Source organism: Trichosurus vulpecula, chromosome 1 (genome assembly GCF_011100635.1).
Source record: "Trichosurus vulpecula isolate mTriVul1 chromosome 1, mTriVul1.pri, whole genome shotgun sequence".
Classification (NCBI taxonomy): Eukaryota; Metazoa; Chordata; class Mammalia; order Diprotodontia; family Phalangeridae; genus Trichosurus; species Trichosurus vulpecula.
Window position 1 is genome coordinate 437205234 of NC_050573.1, and position 21939 is coordinate 437227172.

Genomic DNA, 21939 nt, shown 5'->3' on the forward strand with positions numbered 1-21939 from the left:
ATGTTTATAAGGATATGTTTGCACCTTAGGATTTTTCTATGTCATTCTTTTTCTTTGTGAATATAAATAAATTGACATCATTTGTTAGAAAATGTATACATACTTACACACCTTAATGCATAGCTGCATTGTGATCCTGTTTCTATTAATATCATAGTCCTTGTATTTATTTCTCTCCCATGCATAAATCACTTTCTCCTCCAAAGTCTGGGTAGGCATTCATGTATAGGATCCCAAAGGATTGTCATAAATCCTCTTCATCAAAGGTCTTTGATAAGAAGTCCAGAAACCATTTTCTTGGAAATGCCAAGCAATTCAGAGGTAAAGAGAATTCTTTTGGGATATTTGTGCCCACGATGATTGTTTATTATTCTGCATAGCTATGTAGATTCAATTGTTTCTTGGTATTTTTGCTTTATATTCCTTAACAAACTGGGAAGGTGTCTCCTTTTCTCTAAAAATTATGGACTTCATAGATAAGTGTCCATCTAAGCCCCACAGGACTGGCAATCATGGATAGCAGACTTTAATGTCACTTTGTGAATAGATTTTGAGTATCAGGAAAAGAAGCAATTCAGACCTGTGTTCCTTATACCACTTAATTAATTGCAATACTCGAAAATTCCCTAAACTGGTAGTAAATAATTAAATATTTTACAGTATTATTCAAAGCCTATAAATGCTTTTCCCTCTTCATTCTGACTTTAAAAAAAATATTCCTTTGAGATTCTAGACCTTTTGCCCCTGTGAATATATTTGTTATCATTTTGTCTAGCATTATAGAGTATCCCTTTGACAGACTGATTGGTATAGCACTAAATCTTTGAATGAATTTAGATATTATATGATTATTATATCAACACAACTCAATTACAAGCAGTAAATATCCCTCCAACTATTTAAGTAATTCTCTTAAAGAAAGTTTTGTAGGGGTTGTGGAAAAACAAACCCACTAGTGAGGGCTGGTGAAACTGAATTTTTCCAAGTATCTCAGAAAGTAATTTGGAATTATGCTAAGAAAATGACTAAAATGTCCATAATCTTCTACCCAGAGATACTATTGCTAACCATATATCTCAAGGAAGTCAAAGGCAGAGAGGTTCCGTATATGGCATCCTTTCTTGATAGCTTGCTCTCTGCATAGAAATTGCATTCATTCCATTTTCATTCCAGTGCAATTTGGCAGACCAGTCAAAACAAGCTGGCTCACTATGGTCAAACTGGCTCTATCGTAGACTTAGAATTTCCTGCATTACCCCACCTCTCCTCTACGTTTCCTTTGCAGAAGCTAGAGAATTATTTCTGCAGCTTAAGATTTTTGCTTTCTAAAGAGAGTCCTACACATAAGTCCATCAAGTAAGTGGCTGAAAATCTTATCATAGAGGGAAAGAACCTCCTGGGGGACCCTTAGCACTCACCTTTAATTCTCTATCTCCATGAAAGGTGCTCATATGAAAGCAATCTTCTGTGGTTAGCATCAGAGGCAGATTTTCCTTTCCAACTTACATAGACATAGTGCTTTAAGATTTGAAACTACTTAACATACATGAGTTTAATTGATATAAAGGAACCATAGGTCCCCAAATTCATGGCTTTGCTTTGGAAACCGAATAGTCTCCCAGTAAATCACCAATATAAAAGTAGTCTTGTCCACAGCAAGAAGTTTCAGTAGAAGAGGGAATTGTCTTCTCTGAGTTCCTAAGAATGTGGAAGAACCTGTTCTGCCACAAAATAGGCCTGAACATGGTGTTATCCAACAGGAAGGCTTTAGGAACTCCCATGGACTGCACAAATCACAAAGGAAAGAACACTGGACTAGCCGAGAAGTAAAAGGAGGTGCTATAGTGGATGGAGGCCTGAGGAGATCTGCTTCTGACAGCCACTAGTTCTGGTACCATGGACAAGTCAGCTAACATCTCAATGCCCCAGACAACTGTCCACGATTTTAAGCTATTGATGTGTGCTTATCTTCCAGTAATTTCCTTCATGGATTAAATCACAGATCTGCACCAAAAAGTGAGGTAATGTGATGCAGCGTATGGGGGCTCAACTTGTAATAAAGAAGATCTGGATTCAAACCTTCCCTGATGCTTACTGCCTGCCAATAGTCATTGCTTCTTCATTTGTAAAATGCAGATGGTAATAATACCCATAGTGCCATCCTCAGAGGATTGTTATGAGGTTCAAATGAGAGACCTTTGTGAGCATTCAATGTAATATAAATTCAATGCAATATAAATATCAAGGTATTATTATTATAAATGTAAGTTATTATTAACTATTTGCGCTAGAGTTAGGATTAGTTCATAATTTGACAGTCTCCCGAACTGCATTAGTGGAGGGAGTTTCCACACTGGGAGTTCCAATGGTCATTAAATCACATATCTGAAATAAAAATGAAACATAAAAGAGATCGATTTTCATTGAGAATGGGATGTGGACTAAATGAGTTTCATTTTCAAGCTCCGATGAGGAGGATCTAGTCTAAAACAATGATTAGTTTTGGGGTTCTGAACCCAGGTAATTAGATCTGTTGCCTCTCTAGCCTGTGTAGCTACCAATTAGCAAGTGTGATGGCTGCTTATTTTCACCACAGGGAGGCACTCAGACTTTGTTGTCGTTCCTGATTGCCTATGCGTCCAAAGTGAATTCATTACCATTTTAAAGCAATGATTGAAGAGCTATGTCCCCTAATTAATAATGATGACAGCTCCCAATGGTATACATTTAAAAGAGTATGTGAAGTTTTTAAATCTTTGCACTCTAGCTCTGTTAGGTAGGAAATACACATATTATTATCCTGATTTTATAGCTGAGGAAACAGGCTGAATTAACTTGGTCCAATTGACACAGAATGTGGCAGTCAGGACTTGAACCCAAGTCCTCTGATATCAGATCCAGGCCAGATATTTGGGGTGTGGAGAAAGACATCACATTAAAGACATAGTAAAACCTCATAGACTCAAAGCAATGGAAAAGAAGGCCATGGTGAATTGAAGAAAAGTAAGATTTGTAGAATATTTCTGATGAAATTCAGCTTTATTGATTTTGAGTCCTTATAGTAACAGAAACTAATGATTACAAAATGTTGCTTAGTAGTGATTCTGATGAATCTGCTTTAATACATAGGTTTTTGTTGCTGAGTTGTTTCAGTCATGTCCAACCCTTTGTGAGGCCATTTGGGGTTTCCTTGGCAAAAATACTGGAGTGGTTTGCCATTTCCTTTTCCATGACACACAGTAGGTGCTTAATAAATATTTGTTAATTTTGACTTTGACTATTTAGGGAAGTAGCATGCTACAGTGGAAAGAACCCTGGATCTGGAGTCAGAGCACCTTGACCCCAGTCCCACCTCTGATGCTTACTTATCTGTGTGATATTGGGCATATCATCTAACTTTCTATGCCTCCATTTCCTCAATTGTAAAATGAGACGATGGACTGGATGTCCTCCAAGGTCCCTTCTGGCTCTAGAACTATGAACTCCTTAGGCCTTAGTTTCCTCACCCATAAAATGGCAGGCTTGAACAAGTAATTTCTAAAATCCCCTAGAGCTCCAGCATTCCTCAAAAGCCCCGAGAAATGTTCCCTGTCCAAAGGTTTTTCAAACATTGTTTGATTCTGGGCTTTCTTAGCTATAATATTTAAGTTCACATATGATGTTGACGGTGGCTTCTAGTTGAAATGAATGGTGAAATGAAAGGTCACAGAGAAGCCTGGATCTCTTACACATTGACTCTAGCATAGATCTAAAATGGACACCCTTACCCACACCCCACAGACCAAAGATAAAGAAATCCAAAAATAAACTGAAGCTTCCCTACCCAGTCTACAATGGCATAATAAGCCATCCAGAAGCTACTGGAGGTGGATAAAGGACCTCACCAGGGAAGGCAACATGAGTGCAGATAAACATGCCAAAGTGATGGAGGTGTTGAGAGAGGCTGAGCCTGTAAGAGCAGCACAGACTCTTCTAATAGACATGGGAATTAGCTGAAGTAGTAAGAGTTGCTGTACTAGAGAAGCCAGAAGAATCTTCTACGAAGAGACCTGAAGTCAGAAAGCACTTACCCAAGAGGTTACAAGCCAGCACTGGCTTCAATTATCAGGTGCCTGAAGCCAGGTCCTGACCCTGGCTTGTTAGAATACAATGAGGGGACCAAAGTGGCCTAGATAAGTCACTCTCAGGGAGACAGGGCCTGACAGGGCACGCGTTGCAGCCACAGTGGGTAAAAGGGAAAACCTAGCTCCAGGGCATCTCTGTGAGGAAGCCTGTGTAGGATGCTTGAGTCCGATAGGATCTCTGCCATTTCACCAGTTAGGATGATAGCAGAGAATAGAACCAACTCTGACTTGACTATTGTGCAAAGAGAAGGAGGAAGAGAGGATCTGACGTGGACCACAGGGAGACTGATAGAGACGCAGAGAGTGGGGCCACCCCATTCAGATTGCCAGCAACATTTAGACTGTTGAGAGTCCAGGCTGAAACATAGCATACCCTACTCATCCAAGAGTGGTCAGGGGTACTGGCCCAAGCACAAAATCCCAAACCAAGAACTAAGGCTGAAAATATGAAAAAACAGAAGAAAACACTGAGCACAATTAAGAAATAATCTGGGCTAAGAGAAGATTAAGAGGTAAACCCAGAAGATGAGAGTCACTTACACCAATACAAGCAGAACCTCAGAGGAAAACAGGGACCACAAGCACCACAGGGCTGGTTGGCTGAAACAAAATGAGTTTTTTTAAATAATGAATGAAATGAGAGTTCAAGAGAAAAAAATTGAAAGGAGAATAAATAGCTTAGAACAACATGGAGAAAAACTTGCCCAAATGTTGGACTTCCTGAAAAATAGAATAAAACAAGTAAGACTCAATGAGAAAACAAGAAATAGTAGAAGAAAGTCAAAGACTTAAAAAAATAGAAGAAAACATAAGCTATCACACTGTCAAAAATATCAAAACTATTAAAAAAATAAACTATCAAAAATAACTGGCTTGGAAAGATTTCAAGAGAGATAAGCTAAGAATCATCAGACTCCTTGAAAACCATGATCAATAAAGCAAAATAAAACCCTGGTCATTATATTTCTTTTTTTAAAAAAAATTTCTTTTGAAATAAAAAATCTTCTCTTCCCCTTTCCCTGCTCCTCACTCTGCCTCCCAATTAAGATATTAAAAAAACCCAATAACCCCTGCTACAAGCAAATTCTCTCATTGACCATGTCCAAAAAAGGTTCAATTCAATCTACATTCTGAGTCCATCACCTCTCTATCAGTAGATGTTTCTTCATGAGTCATCTGCAATTGTGGTTGGTCATTGCGTTGACCAGAGAATTCTGATTTAGGAACCTAGAGCTTTCAGATTAGTTTGTCTCAATAATATTGTTGTCATTGTATAAATTGTTTTCTTGGTTCTACTTACTTCATTCTGAATCAATTCATTCAAGTCTTCCCAGGTTTGTCTGGAACTGCTCTCCCTTTCATCATTTCTTATAGCACAATAGTATTCTATCATATTTATTTACCATAATTTCTTCAGCCATTCTGCAACTGATGAATACTCTGTCAGTTTCCAATTCTTTCCTACCCAAAAAAGAGCTCTATAAATATACATATGTTTTTGTACACATGGGTCCTATTCATCTTGCTTTGATCTTTTCGAGATATAGAATTGCCATTACATGTATGTGTATATAGCATACATTTTTTTAATCAGAAAAGAAAACTGTCCAGAGCTATTAGAACCAGAAGGTAAACCTAAAATAGAATCTACTGATCATCACCAAAAGAAACATCAAACTGAAACACTCTGAAATTTCATAGTCAAAATCCAGAGCTTCTAAGTCAAAGAAAAAAAAAATACTACAAGCTGTCATAAAGAAGGAATTTAAGCGGCACGGTGAGGATCACACAAGACTTAGCAGCAGTTACTGAAAGGAGAGAACATTTTGGATGTGTGAATTAAGTCACTTAAGCTCCATTTGCCTCAATTTCCTCGTCTGCAAAATGGGGATAATAATAGCACCTACTTTGTAGGGTTGTTGTGAAGGTCAAATGAGATAACTGAAAGGAACTTAGCACAGTACCTGGCACATAGTAAGCACTATATAAATGTTAGCAATATTATGGAAACCACAGAAATCCTTTTTACTTCATATCTGTGATTGCATCAATACAAGGAATTCCCTCTATTAATAGAGATGGACAATTTTCCTGCAGTTTATAGCTCTCTAATAAGTTAAATGACTTGCCCAGGGTCACACACTCTAGGTGTGAGAGACAAGATTTGAACTCAGTTCTTGGTGACTCCAAAGCTGCCTGCCCATCTGTTTTGCCATGTTACTTCTCATGAGAATTCTTATGTACCTTCAATTGCATTCCCTCTCCCTGAATAAATATGTAAGATTCTTACATTGTGTGTAGCTAGTGGCATGCCTGTCTTTTTTGGAGATGGCGAAGCTGATATAGGGAGTCCAGGTGATTTTTCTCCATCCTTTGTATTAATATTAGCTAACGTTTATATAGTACTTTAAGATTTGCAAAAGCAGCTAAACTTGGATTCTGCTCTTCCTGACTCCGAGTCCAACGCCCTGTTGGCTGCACCAACTAGCTGATGCTATTATTAATTTAGGGTGTTTTCAAACTCAAAAAGCAAATCTCACCAAGTCAGTCTCACTGGTCCTGAGTCATCACAGGTGTAATGGGGAGTGGCACTGATGCCACCTGCTGGGAGTTGCGAGAACTACAGGCTGAGCCTTATATTAAGAAACAGACTACGCAGGGCCTGCTGGGAACATGTGCCTGTGTCAGCTCATTGGCGAGTGCCATTTTCCATGAAATTTATATGTTTTTCCTTAACTTTAAATGAAACTTTCTTTAAATATTGTGAACTGTGGGCTTGCTGGGAGAACTGGAGTCATTACAAGTTACGTGTATGTCAATATAATACCATGGTAGAGTGAATAAATGAATTTTTAAAAGGCATTTATTTATCAGTTGGTTACTATGTTCCAGGCATTGTGCTAAGTGTTGGGGGCACAAATACAAGATTCAAGACAGTCTCTGCCCTCAAGGGGATGGTGGACTGGGGAGGGATATTTTGGTCTGGGAAGACACGAGGATGTTAAGCAGCATCATATGGCAATTTGTTGATCATTGCCAGGAATGATAGTGTTAATTTGGTTACAATTCCCAGAGCAGGGCTTGGCTTTCTTATCTATAAAATGGGAGGTTTGGACTACTTGGCCTTTGAAAGTTTAGAGATTTTTTTTCATCCCAGATACATCCCAAGGTACCAATGCTGAAAGTGGGTCAGAGAGATTGAGAGGGAACAATTAAAGTTAGATCTTATTAGATATAATTAATATAATCCAAAAGATAGTAACACAAACCTGTTCAGTTGCTGCATGTATTTCTTTCATACTTAAAGTCTCCTACATCTCTTTCATCATCTCCCCAAAAGTACCAAAAAAGAAATGAGAAAAGCCCCATTGTCCCTAATACGTAAACTTCAAAAATTTTTTTGTTTTTAAAGTTCCATTTTTATTTAATCTGAGAGCAAGCTTACAAATTCTGAGTGCTAATGCACCCAAAACATCTAAGTATGCACATTAGGTTAGGCTGTTGAAGATTTGAATTGCTGTTTCTGAAAGAGTTCCTTCAGCTGCTGGTCAGTTGTGGCCTCCTTCTGTTGCATTAGCTCAGCTGTTCCTTTAGTCACTCCCCAGGCATCAGGTGCGGACATGGAAGGACAGTATGGCCTACCAGAGGCCAGAAGTAGAGACTCCCAGTACTCTTTCCTTGCCCTGTGTGAAAGAAAGGAATTGTTGGTGGGATGAGCTTTTCTTGTGACTTTAAGAATCCATTTTATGGTCTAGGAGGTATTAGGGAGTGATATATGATACACCAGCAAATTTGCTGGTTTTGGCAGATAAAAGCTTGCGTATTTGTTTTCTGAGCCAACTTTGGTTTGCAATTCTAGCACAAAGGCAGGGATCAAAAATCAGCCTCAATATTTTCCCCACTCGAGTTGTTAATTAGCGATACATCCTAAGCCCCAGATAGCCATGCCTGCAAAACACATTGAAGCCCAATCATTGTGATTGCCTTTGGCTTAACAAATTTAAGCTCTGGAAGGTCCCTCTTCTATTCTGGGTGGAACGTTAGCATGTAAAATGAATAACTTCTCTTGTTGACCTTTGCATGACAAAGGCAAGACCTCTGAAATCAGAGAACTTGGGTTCAAATCATGCCTGTGACCCGAGGCACTTAAATCTTTCTGGGCCTCCATTTTCCTCATCTGCAAAATTGGTGGTGGGAAATGAGGTAGTGGTCAGTTGTGGCCTCCTTCTGTTGCATTAATGCTCAGCTGTTCCTTTGGTCTTTCCCCAGAGTGCAGACTAGTTGGCTTCTGAGATTGTTTCCAGCTCTAAATTATGATCCCAATATAGCCTCAAGTATTTAAAAATTAATTAGTTTTATCATGCTCAAATCTTTATAACCTAAAATACTCCCATTAATATTTGAATGTCTACTGTTTGCATGGCATTATCAGAGCATGCTATCACATCATTCAATTATGCCTTGTTGAGAAGCCTAATAGCCTTGAAGTCTTTAGTCATCATTTTTTAAAGGAGTTTTTACGAAAATGGTTCCATGAAATAACTTGCATCTGGTAAAGGGGAGAAAATATGGCAGCAACTTCTCATAATCATCTAATGATGCAGAGCCATCCTTGAGATATACAAGGCACATTTATATGAGGTTTTAAAAATTCTGATGCTTTCCCAGAGAATCAGTTCTAGCCAGACCAGGTTACCGGAATCCCGTAACCAACTAAAAATGAGAAAGAGAGGGTGGTGAACTGTACTTACCTTGCTCTAATCCAGGGCTTGGTGTGCATGCTCAAACCACTTCCCCAGCTGCCATGTTTTTCAGAAGCATCAGGCAGGAAGCCCCTTTCAGGAGCCAGCTCCTCTGCAATCGCTCTGATGTGATAAGGCTCAAATCCACAGCAGCCCCCGATGTATCTGACACCCAAATTGTAGGCTTCCCTGGCGTATTTTTGAATATCCCATCTGGTAGTAACTCTGGGTTCCAGACCTGTAATGGAAATGGTTTTATTTTAACTTCAAGAATATCTTTAATGAGGATAAATCTTGACCAAAAAAAATCAGATTACATCAAAAAAAATCTGATTAAAAAAACAAATCTAAACACTTTGCCCAAAAAGAGTGTGCTACCAAAGCCAGAAACATAATTGAAGAATCATTTTTAATGAATTATAAATTCATTAGTCAAGTACAATTGAAAATAATTTCAAATTTCTTCCATATTTCTCCCCCTCCTCCCTCCTAACAGCCATCCCTTCCGATAAAGACTAGAAAAAAAGAGAAAGAAGGGGAAATGGAAGAAAAACCAGAAAAACCTATCAACACATTGAAAAAAGATGACATTATACTTCACATACAATGTTCTATACCTTTAGCAATGTTCCCAGTCCCTGTCCCCTCCTCCTCCTGACCTTTGCAAAGGAGTTCGTGGAAGAGTTGAAGCCAAATTCTTTAATTTTTTTTGGAGGCAATCGGGGTTAAGTGACTTATCCAGGGTCACATAGCTATTAAGTGTCTGATGCTAACTCAGTTCCTCGTGACTCCAAGGCTTGTGTTCTATCCACTGTGCCACCTAGCTGCCATAAACTTATGAAGTATTCAATGATAAATTACTTTCATTCGTAGGATCATAGATTTAGAGTTGGAAAGGATTTCAGGCCATCTGGTACAATCCCCTCATTTTACAGATAAGGTGCTGAGGCCCTGGAAAGTTAAATAGTTTGTCCAGGGTCACCCAGGTAATAAATAACCAAGTTAAAGTTCAAACCCAGGTTTCTGGAATTCCAATCTAGTGCTTCTCCTACTGCACCACAAAGTTTGATAGAATTAAAATTATTCCAGTGATATTTTTTCTTCTAGACTTCTAGAGGATCTAAGAGAGATATTTATTTTTAAAAGGATGAATATTCTGGTATTTATTCTGGATTTTATTTTACTTTTTATCTATCACTAAAGTCTAATATATTTTTTTCTCTCTTTTTCCATTTATACCCAATTCCATGGCCTGGCTAAAGGAAGAAAAAAAATTGGAAATGGGGTGGGATATAGTGAATAGTATAGTTAACAGAATAGTGGATTTGGAGTTGGGAGATCCTGGGTTCAAATCCTGCCTCTGAAACCTACTAGCTGAGTGACCAAGGGAAAGTCACTTATTCCGAGTCTCAGTTTCCTTGTTCATAAAAATTAAGATAATTATAATACTGATCTACTTCATAGCATTATCATAAACCTAAAAAGAGATCACAAATAGCTTTTCTGCCATTGATTTTTGAAAGAGATAATTTGTTAGCATCCCATATCTTACCAAATGGAAATTCTGGGAGATCGATAAATCCTTGTTTGCCACAGTCTGGAGTATGGTAAGCCAATGGCTGTGTCATCAAATGGGCTTTTAATCTGGCAGCCTGCAAACCCTCTTTCATGAGTTTCACAGTTTTCAAACTAGTTGTGGGGTCAAAATGGCAGTTCACACCAACAATGGAAGCTCCTAAAGATAGAAAGAAGAACATTTTGACTTTACCATTTTATTTCTGTGTTTGAGAGAAAGTCTGTTCCCTCTTATCACCTTGCCATTCTTCAACAGTTCAAGAACATCTGAGATTTTTCTCAGGGTAATTCCTACCCTGTGGCACTCCAGGTCTCACTAGGCAGTTTCCTAAGGGGTAAAGGCCCTGAAATTATTGTCCATTGGCCAGCCCTCTGTTGAGAAATGAGCTTGGAATGGAGCTAGGCCGGTCCTAGTGGCCGTACTGCTGCCAAGCCCTTTCGGGGCGGTAGGACCTACCTAGGTTAGTCATTCAGCAAGCATTTATTAAGCCTTTACTGTGTGCCAAGCACTGTGCTAAGAGCTGAGGAAGTCAGGAAAAGCAAAAACACAGTACCTGTTCTGAAGGGGCTCTCATTTGAATGATGGGAGGTAGGGCTGGGGAGACAACGTGCAAGACTATTGTAACCTTTGCTATGGCGGGGCCATGGCAATGCATCAGAATTGGAGGTTAGTGGCGGTTCTTCTCTTATGTTCTGAAATCACCTTGAAATGATCTCCAAGGAGGTATCTGGGCCAAGGTTTTTATAGTATATATTGGGAAGTGGTGGCCCTATGTAAGACCTCCCTAACTGCTAGAATGTTTTATATATAGGTTTAGATATATTGTCTATATCTATATTGTGTACGTGTATATGTACACATATGTGAATGTTTATAGTATATATAGATAGATAGATATAGATATAGATGGAACTGGTGGCCCTACAGATCTCCCTAATTGCTGGAATGTTTTATGTATAAGAATAGATATATTATCTATATCTATATATGTGTGTATGTATATGAATGTGTATATATGTGAATATAGTACACACATACATACACATACACACATATATACATATACATACATACATATATGGAAGTGGCAGCCCTACGGAAGACTTCCCTAACTGCCAGAATACTTTTATACACACATATGTGAGTACAGTATATATGAATATATGCATATCTACATACTATATTTATATGTGAATATACACATGTATGTATAAACCCTGGTCCAAATATCTCCTTGGAGATGTATAAATATATGTGTGTGTACACACAAATATATAATATTCATATATACATATAATAGTATATACATACTTATATAGCTTATATGAATATGTAGTGCTATGTAACTATAGATTACTATATAAATATAGATGGATCACTATATATAAATCTTTAAATATATGAATATAATATTCATAAATAACTATGCATACACACATATATACATTTAGCATATATGTAGTAGTTTATAGAATAACATAGAAATTCAGAATCTTCTCCTACTTACCCTATATTCATGGTTAGAAAATCAATGGTTATAAACCTTTTAACATAGCTTCTAGTTTGTACCCATGTGTGTCCCAGTATATGAAAAATCCAGTAAATGAAAGTATAAAGATATATTAGGAAGAAGATTATTTCCCAAAGGAGACTATTTTATACTTAAAAGGTACATCTATTACTCAAAACAAGATATCCTCATGAATCAGGAAATCCAGCTTGGCCATTGGGACCCTGGCTTAAAAGCAACTAAAGTCTGAAATTTAGCACAAATTACTGTGACTTTTGGTTACTGTCTTAAAAGAAAAGAAAACTATGGGTTTAATTAGGGAGTGATTCATTAGGAATGTTTCTACCACTGGCATTGGTTTCCACCTCCTAATTGCAACTAAGTTTGCCTCTTAATAGCAATGTGAGTTCCTGAAGAGAGGGGCTCTTGAGGTCTGATTTTCCGAGTAGCTAAAGCCAGGACATTATTTGGTTCATCAAAATGCATTTTTTCATGGCATGGAAAGACCTGTTGAAGTGTTTGAGAGCTCAGGTCCACATTGCCCCTCACCTGCTTTAACCAGCCGCACTGCACATTCTCCGGGTGACACACCATGCAGATCTCCTTCTGGGCCAATGCACATGGTAGCGGCCACTGGCTTTCCAGATTCTTTTAAGGCTTCAACTGCCCACACAGCTTCTTCAACGTGCTCAAAATACTGAAAGAAAATTTGGTTCAAATTCAGTGTTCCCCCTATTGCCCAAGAGAAATATTGTAAAAGTCTGCTGCTTCCCAGCTTTTGGTTCTACTAGGTCAAGGCTTCTTAACTTGGGGCTCAGGAACTTTAAAAAAATATTGTGGTAACTGTATTTCAACATAATTAATTTCCTTTGTAATTTATATATTTTATTTTATGCATTTAAGAACATTATTCTGAGAAGGGGTCCATAGGTTTTCACTAGACTGCCCAAGGGGCCCATGGCATCAGAAACGTTCAGAAACTCTGTACTAGATCTCTCTAATCAAGCTTCACAGAGGGTTGCAAAAGCAATAGGAATTATTGGCCTCCAATTGAGCATCTTTGAAACAGCCTTAAGCATCCTGCAGAAAGCAGAAGAGTCAGCCCAACTGACCTGGTGTCAAGTGAGCTGGTGGGCTCTATCTGGGGACAGTATTTACCTCGGCAATCAGAAAGTCCACCTTCTTTTTCATAAAGACCTCTAACTGTTGACGGAAAATTTTCTTCACTTCAGTTTCACTCTTGCAACTCAGGTATGACGGTGTCTGACTAACTCCACCAGCCACCAAAGCATCTCCTTCTGCAGCCACCTCCAGGGCAATGTCACAAGCAGCTTCATTCACTTTCTGCCCCTAAAATGAGAAAGCACATGTTATCATTGAATTTCCATTGGGAATTTAAAATAAAAATGCAATTTAAGGAAGCAGAAGGTATTATTATTCCACTTTACAGTTAAGAAAAAGGAGGCAGACAGAGTTTGCCCAGGAAATGTCTCAGGTTGGATTAGAACTCATGTCTTCCTGACTTAACAGTGCTATCTGTGGAGCCACCTAGATGCTACCCTCCTACTTTAAAATGGTAATCTCTTGAACATTTAAAACCTAGTATGTTAACAATGGGGAATGACATTCATCTAAATTTATGCTCCTTTCAGCAGAGATTTCTTTTAGAGTTAAATGAAGGGCAAGGGTATCTCATGTAAAACAAGGCGTAACAGGTAACAAGACAGATGCCATCATTTGGCAGGTTTTCCTGCAATCTTCAATCTACTTCTCTCATCTAATGACTCTTGCTTTGAGGCACTCCATAGTTATGGGGCTATTTATTCACATACACAGAAACACAGACACACAGACACAGATACACACGCAAACACAGACACACAGACAGACACACAGAGACACACTCACAGACGCATGTTATTTCTGTCATTCTAAAGAGTCCCGAAGAGCACCAGTGTGTCGTGAGAATTCCAGAGATATCACATCATTTCAATAATACCACAAAAGGATCTTACTTACAGATATTTTCTCTGCAACATAATTCCCTCTATTTTCCAGCTTGTCCTCACTAGCATAGAAGGTGAAGGTTTGCATGACATTTGAGCCTGCTCGAAGAAATTCCCGATGAAGCTGTCGCACTGTAAATGGAAATAAAGTATAAACATTTCAACAACTGTGCACCAATCACTATAACTTGAGGCATAGACTTTATTAATGTACCAACAACACTGAATAGAACCACTGACATGTTTTTAGCATTTGTAGTTTATAAAGTGATTTTCACATATTCCATTTGATTTCCACAGCTTGTGAGGTTATTACTGTAGGTGACATTCTCCCTCTTTTACAAATGAGAAAACAGCAGGTAGAGTGCCAGTCCTGGAGTCAGGAAGATTCATCTTCCTGAGTTCAAATATGGCCTCAGACACTTATTAGCTGTGTGTCCCTGGACAAGTCACTTAAATCTGCTTGCCTTAGTTTCTTCATCTGTCAAATAAGTTGGAGATGGAAATAGCAAATCACTCTAGTATCTCTGCCAAGAAAACCCCAAATAAGGTCACAGAAGACTCAGACATGATTAAAAATGACTGAACAGCAATAACATAACATGGAACAATTTTATAGAACCCACTTCACCTGATTCCAAGTTGTACACTTACAACTGTACCTTTCTATTTCCATTGGAAGTGAAAACCTCAAGTTCTAGAATACTTGGAAACAGAATGAGGTCTCCTGGTCTTCCCAAGTCTTCTCTAGTCCTATCCTACCAGTCTAAATTTCTTCATCACAGGATTCTGGAAGTATTTCCTCTAAAATCCTGTTGTATCATTAAAGTCAGAGGGTAACCTTTTTATTTTTAACTTCCCTTAAAAAATCAGAAAGTTCTTTGAGTTCTATACCAAATGCTAAAGTGCCAGGCAGATATTCAACAAGGTTGTTGGCACTGGTTTAAAAATGGCACCTAATTAGTATTTACTAATTTACTACAAGTAATTATGTGGATGGTAGGCAGATACATGACCATGAACAGGAGCAGTGACAGTGGGGCAGTGGGGACACCTATGAAAAATAGTCTGCTTGTCCTGCTGCTGCCCCAGCCCCCTGGGGAGAAGAACCTTGGCACCTTGGAATAAAGAATATGCTCTAAATACCAAAAACACAAGGCTGCATCACTCTTTAAAAACACCTTTTTATGGTAGCTTACGTTGAAGAGCTAATATCCTTCAGCTTCATGATTTGTATTTGAAATGCCAGAGGTAAGATATTCCTTATTATTTACCCTTTCCCACAGGATAAGAACAAAGATAACAGCTTGTGATTTTTGAGAATTCAAGAATGAATGCAGGGAAATGCAAATGTTTTATCTGGTGCATAATTAGTTCAGGAGACTTATTATCACATGCAATAATAAGGTGAAAAACTAACTTAGAAACCTCTGTCCTATTTCTGAGGGTTTTATTACTCTAACTTTTTATCGTGATCCTAAGGTAATAATCTTAATAATAAACAATTTTATTGATAATGAAATAATTTTATTTAAAATAAATTTCTTATCATCATTCTAAAATCCTCCTGAAGCCACTGAGTCGACAAAGGCAAGCCCTGTATAAATTAAAAGAATCAGCAAATTTGTTTTAAGATGATAAAACATGCCTAACCATATCACCACCTGACATTAAGAACAATGTAAACCACAAGGAGAATACCACATAGCAATGTACCCATAAGTCTTGCCCATCTCCTAATGCACTGCTGGCAACAGAATGCATAACTAAATGATGGTGTAGCAGGATTTGTACCATTTTATATTCTAGCAGAATTTGACAATCTAAGGATTGTCGAAACCACTAGTGGCTATTAAGTCACAGAAAAGAATATCTCAAATGCAGCCAAAGAGCAGAAGCTGAAGAGCTGAAATAATTTCCACATAGATGTATTCATAATGGAAATGGAGTTTATTTAACTTTGAGCCAAAGTAACTCCATCTTGGTTTTAACAGGACTCATGCTGTTTGCTAAGTAAGCAAGAATATGCTAATCTGTGATCTTGTTTGAACAGATATCTCTTAACCATAGTTCATTGCCTGTACTACAACATCATTTATTAACCTTTCACTTCTCCCTCTGCCTTACCTCCCTTAGGTAATCCTACTCTTCATCCTCACCATGACTTCTAATCCTTTGACCCCTCAATTCTCTCCTAAATCATTTCCTCTGCAACAGTCACTCTCTCCACTTCTCCCCATCTTGACCCACTGGTGAAACAATTCGACTTTACACTGTCCTCCTCTCTTGAATCCCTTGCCCCCTCATTATATCACCAGGTAAGGCCAGCTAAGCTTCAGCTTTGGATTACTCCCACATGCATTGTCTTTGTGTCCATACATATGCTGCTGAACAAAGGTGAAGAAAAAAATCATGCAACCATTCTGACTGGGTCCACTACAAATTTATGTTACACAGCCCTGGTTGGGCTCTCATTGCTGCTAAGCAAGTTTATTATACTTCCCTCTAACTCCCACTAACTCACTATTACTATACCACCTCCCTTATCAACTCACTATCTCACTCTCCACAGCTGCTCTACCAAACGGTTTCCTCCTTCCTCGAACCTCCCATGGTTTCTCCTCCCCACTTCTCTTTCATCTTGAGAACATTGTCTCATATTTTACAGGAAAAATTGAGGCCATTCACTGTGAACTCCTCCTTTCTTCCTCATTTCCTATCACTCAGATGACTTCTACTACTTTTTCTTCTTTACCCCTGTTTCATGATGAAATGGCCTTACTCTTTACCAAGGCTAACTTCTCTGCTTGTTCAAGAGATCCTATTCCATCTGTCTCCTCCAACAAATTGTCATCCCCACTCTCTCATTTATTTTCCATCTCTTGCTCTTTCTCTACTGCCTACAAACATGCCCATGTCTCCCCTATTCTGAAAAACAAAACCAAACTCTCACTTGATCCTTCTATCCCCATTATCATTTTATTTCTCTTCTGCCCTTTGTAGCTAAAGTCTTCTTTTGCCTATCTACAAAAGGTGCCTCCACTTTCTCCCCTCTCCCTCTCTTCTTAACCCCTTCCAACCTGGCTCCCAACCATATCATTCCACTGAAACCGTTCTCTCCAAAGTTACTAATGATCACTTAGTTGCCAAATAAAATGGCTTTTCTCAATCCTCATTCTTTTTGACATCTGCAGTCTTTGACACTGTTGCTCACTTTTTCCTCTTTGATATTCTCTTCTCTTTAGGCTTTCTGGAGATCACTCTCTTCTCTTCCTACCTACTGACCATTCCTTAGTCTCCTTTGCTGGATCCTCTTCCAGATCATGCCCTCTAACCATAAGTTTCCCTCAGAGTTCTGTCCTGGGCCTTCTTCTCTTCTCCCTCTCTACTACTTTACTTGGTGATCATCAGGTCCCATGGATTTAATTACCATCTTTATGCTGATGATTCTCAAATCTACTTTTCCTGCCCAAATCTGACAGCTGACTTCCAATCTGACATCTCTAAATGCCTTTCAGATATCTTAGACTGGATGTACAGCAGACATCTTAAACTCAAATATATCCCCAAAACAGAACTCATTATCTTCCACCCTAAAACCTCCCCTTCTATCTTTCCATTACTATAGAGGACAAAACTATCTTTCCAGTCCCTCAGGCTTCCAATGTAGGAGTCATCCTGGATTCATCACTATCTCTCACTCCCTATATCCAAGCTGTTGCCAAGGCCTTTTGATTTTGCCTTTGAAATATCTGATATTCCCCCTTCTCTCCTATGACACTGCCACCACTCTAGTACAGGCCCTCATCATCTCTTGACTGGATTATTGTAATAGCCTGCTGGTGTGTCTGCTTGCCTCAAGTCTTATTCCAGTCAACCCTCCATGCAGCCACTAAAGTAATTTTCCTAAAGTGTGTCCTGTATCTTACCTCCTCTATGCAATGAACTCCAATGTCTCCCTATTACCTTCAGGAGCAAATACAAAATGCTTTGTTTGATATTCAGCCTCCCCTGATGTAATAGTGATTAAGGTGGGACTTTTTTTTTTTTTACTGTTTTCTCTTTTAGAATGCTAGAGTAATCAGCTGTCTTTAAACCTTACTAGGTGCAAAGCCCCAGGCCAGGCCCATACCCTTTTGCTAACTAGGTGTAAAGCCCCAGCACCCTGAACTTCAGAGCAAATACAAACAAATTACAAACATACATTATATAAACAGAGCATACACAAACTAACATCTGGGTTAGCAAAGCTGGGGGGCAGTTACCACTGCTTGCCCAGAGTCTCAACACTCCTTCTATGAGTGAGTCCCAAACAAAACATCTGGGTTTCTTCAAAAGGGTGGGGGTGAGGGATGGGGGGGATGGTGGGGGGTGGTGTGGGGGTGAGGGGTGGGAGGGATGGTGGGGGTGGTGGGGGAGGCTCTTAACAAAGGCTACCCAGAGTCTCTACACCAACACTCTTCCAGTGAGTGAGAGCCCCCAAAGGAAAAACACCAACCTTAGGGCCTGAAGGGTTCACACCTAATCAGCAAAAGGGTGTGAGCCTGGGGCTTTACACCTAGTTAGCAAAAGGGTGTGGGCCTGGGGCTTTGCCCCTAGTAAGGCTTAAAGACACTTGATTACTTTAGCATTCTAAAAGAGAAAACAGTAAAAGAAAAAGTCCCACCTTAATTGCTACTACACCTGAATAAAGTCAGTGGATAAAAGTAGGAATTTATGAGTAACCAAACAAGAGGGAAAGTCCTTTCATTGACTAGTAAGTGTTAATTAGTTTAAAAGTGGTGCTAATTAGTTTGAAAATATGAAGTATTAATTATATCTGTAATGACTAACTTGGATAGACTTGACTCTTCTTAGCAAAGCAAGGTTCTATGACAGCTCCAAAAGACTCATGATGGAAAAAGCTATTCACATGCAGAGAAAGAAACTATTTGCTCTCTCTTTTCTTTTCGGTTTTGTTTCTCATGTTTCATTCCATTGGTTATAATTTCTTCTTTACAACTTGACTATTGTGAAAATAAATTTAATGTGATGGTATATGCAGAACCTATATCAGATTACATGCTGTCTTGGGGTGGGGGTAGAGGTGCTGAGAGAAGGAGGGGGAGAAAATTTAGAACTCAAAAACTTATGGAACTGTGTGTTGTAAACTAAAAATAAAAAATAAACTTTAAAAAAGTATTAATTAGTTAAAAACCCCAGCTGAAGAGTTTATTTCATTGTTGCTTTGGAATTTCTTCATTTTTTCTTGGCCACTCCTGCCCTTCTCTTTTCTAAGCCACTAAATTCCTTCATATAACAGTAACAATAATAATGGCTAACATTTGTATTGCAGTTTACACTTTGCAAAGCATTTTATAAATATTACCGTTTGGTTTCACAACAACTCTGGGAGGTAGGTGCTAATATTACCCCATTTTACAGATGAGGAAACTGAGGCAAATAGTGCTTAAGTAATCTGTCCAAGGTCACATAGCTAGTATCTGAGTCTGGATTGGAACTTAGGTCTTGAGTTCAAGTCCTGACCTCTCTAGATGAAACTGAGCAGAAAAGACCATGGCACCTCTTGTCCCATCCAATCTGGACATTTCTAGAGAAGCTAGGGAAGAGATGGGATCCATGGTATTTTTTTTCTGCAGTATCCGCAAGGTAGATATCTCCTCTCCTTTTTAAGGGTGGAAAAAAGAGGCTTACTTAGCCATTAGCAAGGGAAGGATGTTCCACACAGGATAGATAGCTATTCCCATTAACTGACCTGCTTCTGGGTGTTCAACTGCAGCTTCTGGAGTCCAGGGTCCAGCTTTCACATATCCTCTTTTCTCAAGAGCAAAGACAAATCCCCCATCTCCAATTACAATCTCTCCAGAATCCAAACGCTGGAGAATTCCCTAAAAATAAAGAGGAAGAGAACAAAGTGGAGTTTTATCAAATTTCCTGAAAGCAATTTCCACATGTACTTCCTTTTTGTATATTATTTTTGTAAGGTGTGATCTGGATTGCTGAGGAAAAAGTGTATACAATTTTTAGGAAAGTATCTTCTGATTAAGAAACTATTTTCTTTCCCTATCTCCCCGACCCATTGCCCCCAAGAAGTCGGTGTGCCTTGGGTACACCAACAGAAGGGATGAAGTCATGGGACTCCCTGAGCTGCGCTGCTACCACTTTCAGCTTCCCCCTGAACACCAACGCCAACCTCACCCCTGCCAGACATCCCAGCTCTCTGGCTAGCCCCATATCCAACCTGAATGGGAAGACCGAGAAATTCAACTTCTGAGCTAACGGCAACTCGAAAAGTACATCAAATATCAACGCCGGTGGAGCCCGGGGAACTTCTGGTTTCCCCGTTAGTTTTACAGTCAGAAAACGGAAGACCAGAGAAGGGAAGCCTCTTCTTTAAGAGACTGCTGTCCCGAGAATGATCTTTCTTTTTCCTTCCTTCTTCCTTCCTTCCTTCCTTCCTTCCTTCCTTCCTTCCTTCCTTCCTTCCTTCCTTCCTTCCTTCCTTCCTTTCTTTCTTTCTTTCTTTCTTTCTTTCTTTCTTTCTTTCTTTCTTTCTTTCTTCTTTCCTCTCTCTCTCTCTCTCTCTCTCTCTCTCTCTCTCTCTCTCTCTCTCTCTCTCTCTCTATCTCCCTCTCTGTCTCCCTGTCTCCCTGTCTCCCTCTCCCTCCTCCCCCCGCCCCCCCGAGACGTGATCTCTTCAGCAGGCTGGACAGAACCAGTTCCTGAGCTTCAATCCTGACAATATCTACTTTAGTGGCTAGCTTGAGAACGTTTCAGTCGGACACTTCGCCTACCTTAGCGGTGAACCTATTTAGATCGTTTCCCCGTTGCTCCCTCTCTCCCCCTCGCTCTAGCCACAGACCTCTGGTTTCTCCCAGCGTCAGCTACCAAGACCTTGCCTCTCGGGCTGTCCTGGAATCCACCACCAGGGACCTACTTTCTTCCCTGTTCTGTGTCCTGGAGCGAAGCTTCGAAACGGGCCGAGTACATCCCTCTGCTCTCAAGGAGCTGCAATACAGCCCCTCTCGCCGGCCCCCCACCGCCACCCCGGACTTCTGGAAAGATTTCGGAGCCTCAAGATCCGAGGACATGGGGAATGGGGGGATATTGAGGGGTAGTAGCTGAGTATGAGACGTCTAGAGCCCAAAGCCAGAGAGACAGATGATCTGGGTGGGGACACTTCGTGGGAGCGACTGAGAAGGCAAAATCACAGACATACGGATTAAACAGACGGAGGGATGGACAGAGTAGAGTAAGCGCGATACTGCCACGGGACTCACCTTCTTCACCTTTTTGCCTCCGGCGGGTACCATCTCTCAGATCTGTACCTTGGCTTTTCACTGGGTCCGGGTGGGGAAAATTGCCGCGGTCTTGGCTAGGGAAGCAGCAAGAAGCAGCAAAGCCCCCTCAACTGGCCTGCGTCCTTATACCTTTCTTGTGGGTGGAGTGGGTCTCTTTCGAATGGGGTGGGACCTCTCCTGTCCAACACCAACGGTGGGTGGAGGAACACGCCCCCCAGTCTCCTCCTTAATCAGATTAGGGGTTAAGCTAGTTTAGTGAACATAGGGCTCACAATATTTTTGAAAGAGAGAAATCGAAGCAGGGTGTGCCGCAGACCCCCCGGGCTGCAATAATCAACATTGCCCATGGCATGAAGGCATGAAACCCTTTACAGCTGCCCTTCACCTGAACTGGTTTCCTTCGTCACAATCACTCACCTCCCCGTCATGCCTCTAACTTTCCATATGGGCTCTTATTATATAATTTTTATTGTAATTGCCCCCCATCTCATAGTCTTAGGGCGCAGAGAGACTAGCCTTCTTGCTGTTACACAACCGAAACTTCATTTTCTCTCATTGCTTTTGCGCTGCCTGTGGCTGTTCATGGGGTGAATCCTGTTTCAGGCATCTCCTTTTCATGAAGTCTTTCTTGTTGCATGTGTCTCATCCAGCAGCTACTGCCTTCCCCCTAAATTTCTTTA

At 39.8% G+C, this 21939-nt stretch overlaps 1 protein-coding gene across 1 annotated transcript; it reads right to left on the minus strand.

Moving 5' to 3' along the window:
- Window positions 1–7519: 7519 nt before the first annotated feature.
- BHMT (betaine--homocysteine S-methyltransferase) lies at window positions 7520–21391 on the minus strand. The gene is made up of 8 exons (XM_036762732.1): window positions 21239–21391; window positions 19714–19846; window positions 13972–14090; window positions 13111–13302; window positions 12502–12649; window positions 10419–10601; window positions 8876–9104; window positions 7520–7807 (listed from the first exon to the last, which is right to left on the minus strand). The coding sequence occupies exons 1-8, from the start codon at window positions 21269–21271 to the stop codon at window positions 7618–7620; spliced, it is 1227 nt and encodes a 408-aa protein (XP_036618627.1). The 5' UTR covers window positions 21272–21391; the 3' UTR covers window positions 7520–7617.
- Window positions 21392–21939: the final 548 nt, after the last annotated feature.

Bases quoted from the DNA above. Each gene is read 5' to 3' on its own strand.
- BHMT (XM_036762732.1), bottom strand. From the start codon at position 21,271: ATGGTACCCGCCGGAGGCAAAAAGGTGAAGAAG. The intron at 12,650-13,110 runs GTAAATACTGTC...ATTTTCTTTCAG, and splicing joins TGGACTTTCTGATTGCCGAG to TATTTTGAGCACGTTGAAGA. The intron at 9,105-10,418 runs GTAAGATATGGG...TTTCCATTACAG, and splicing joins TCTCCCAGAATTTCCATTTG to GTCTGGAACCCAGAGTTACT.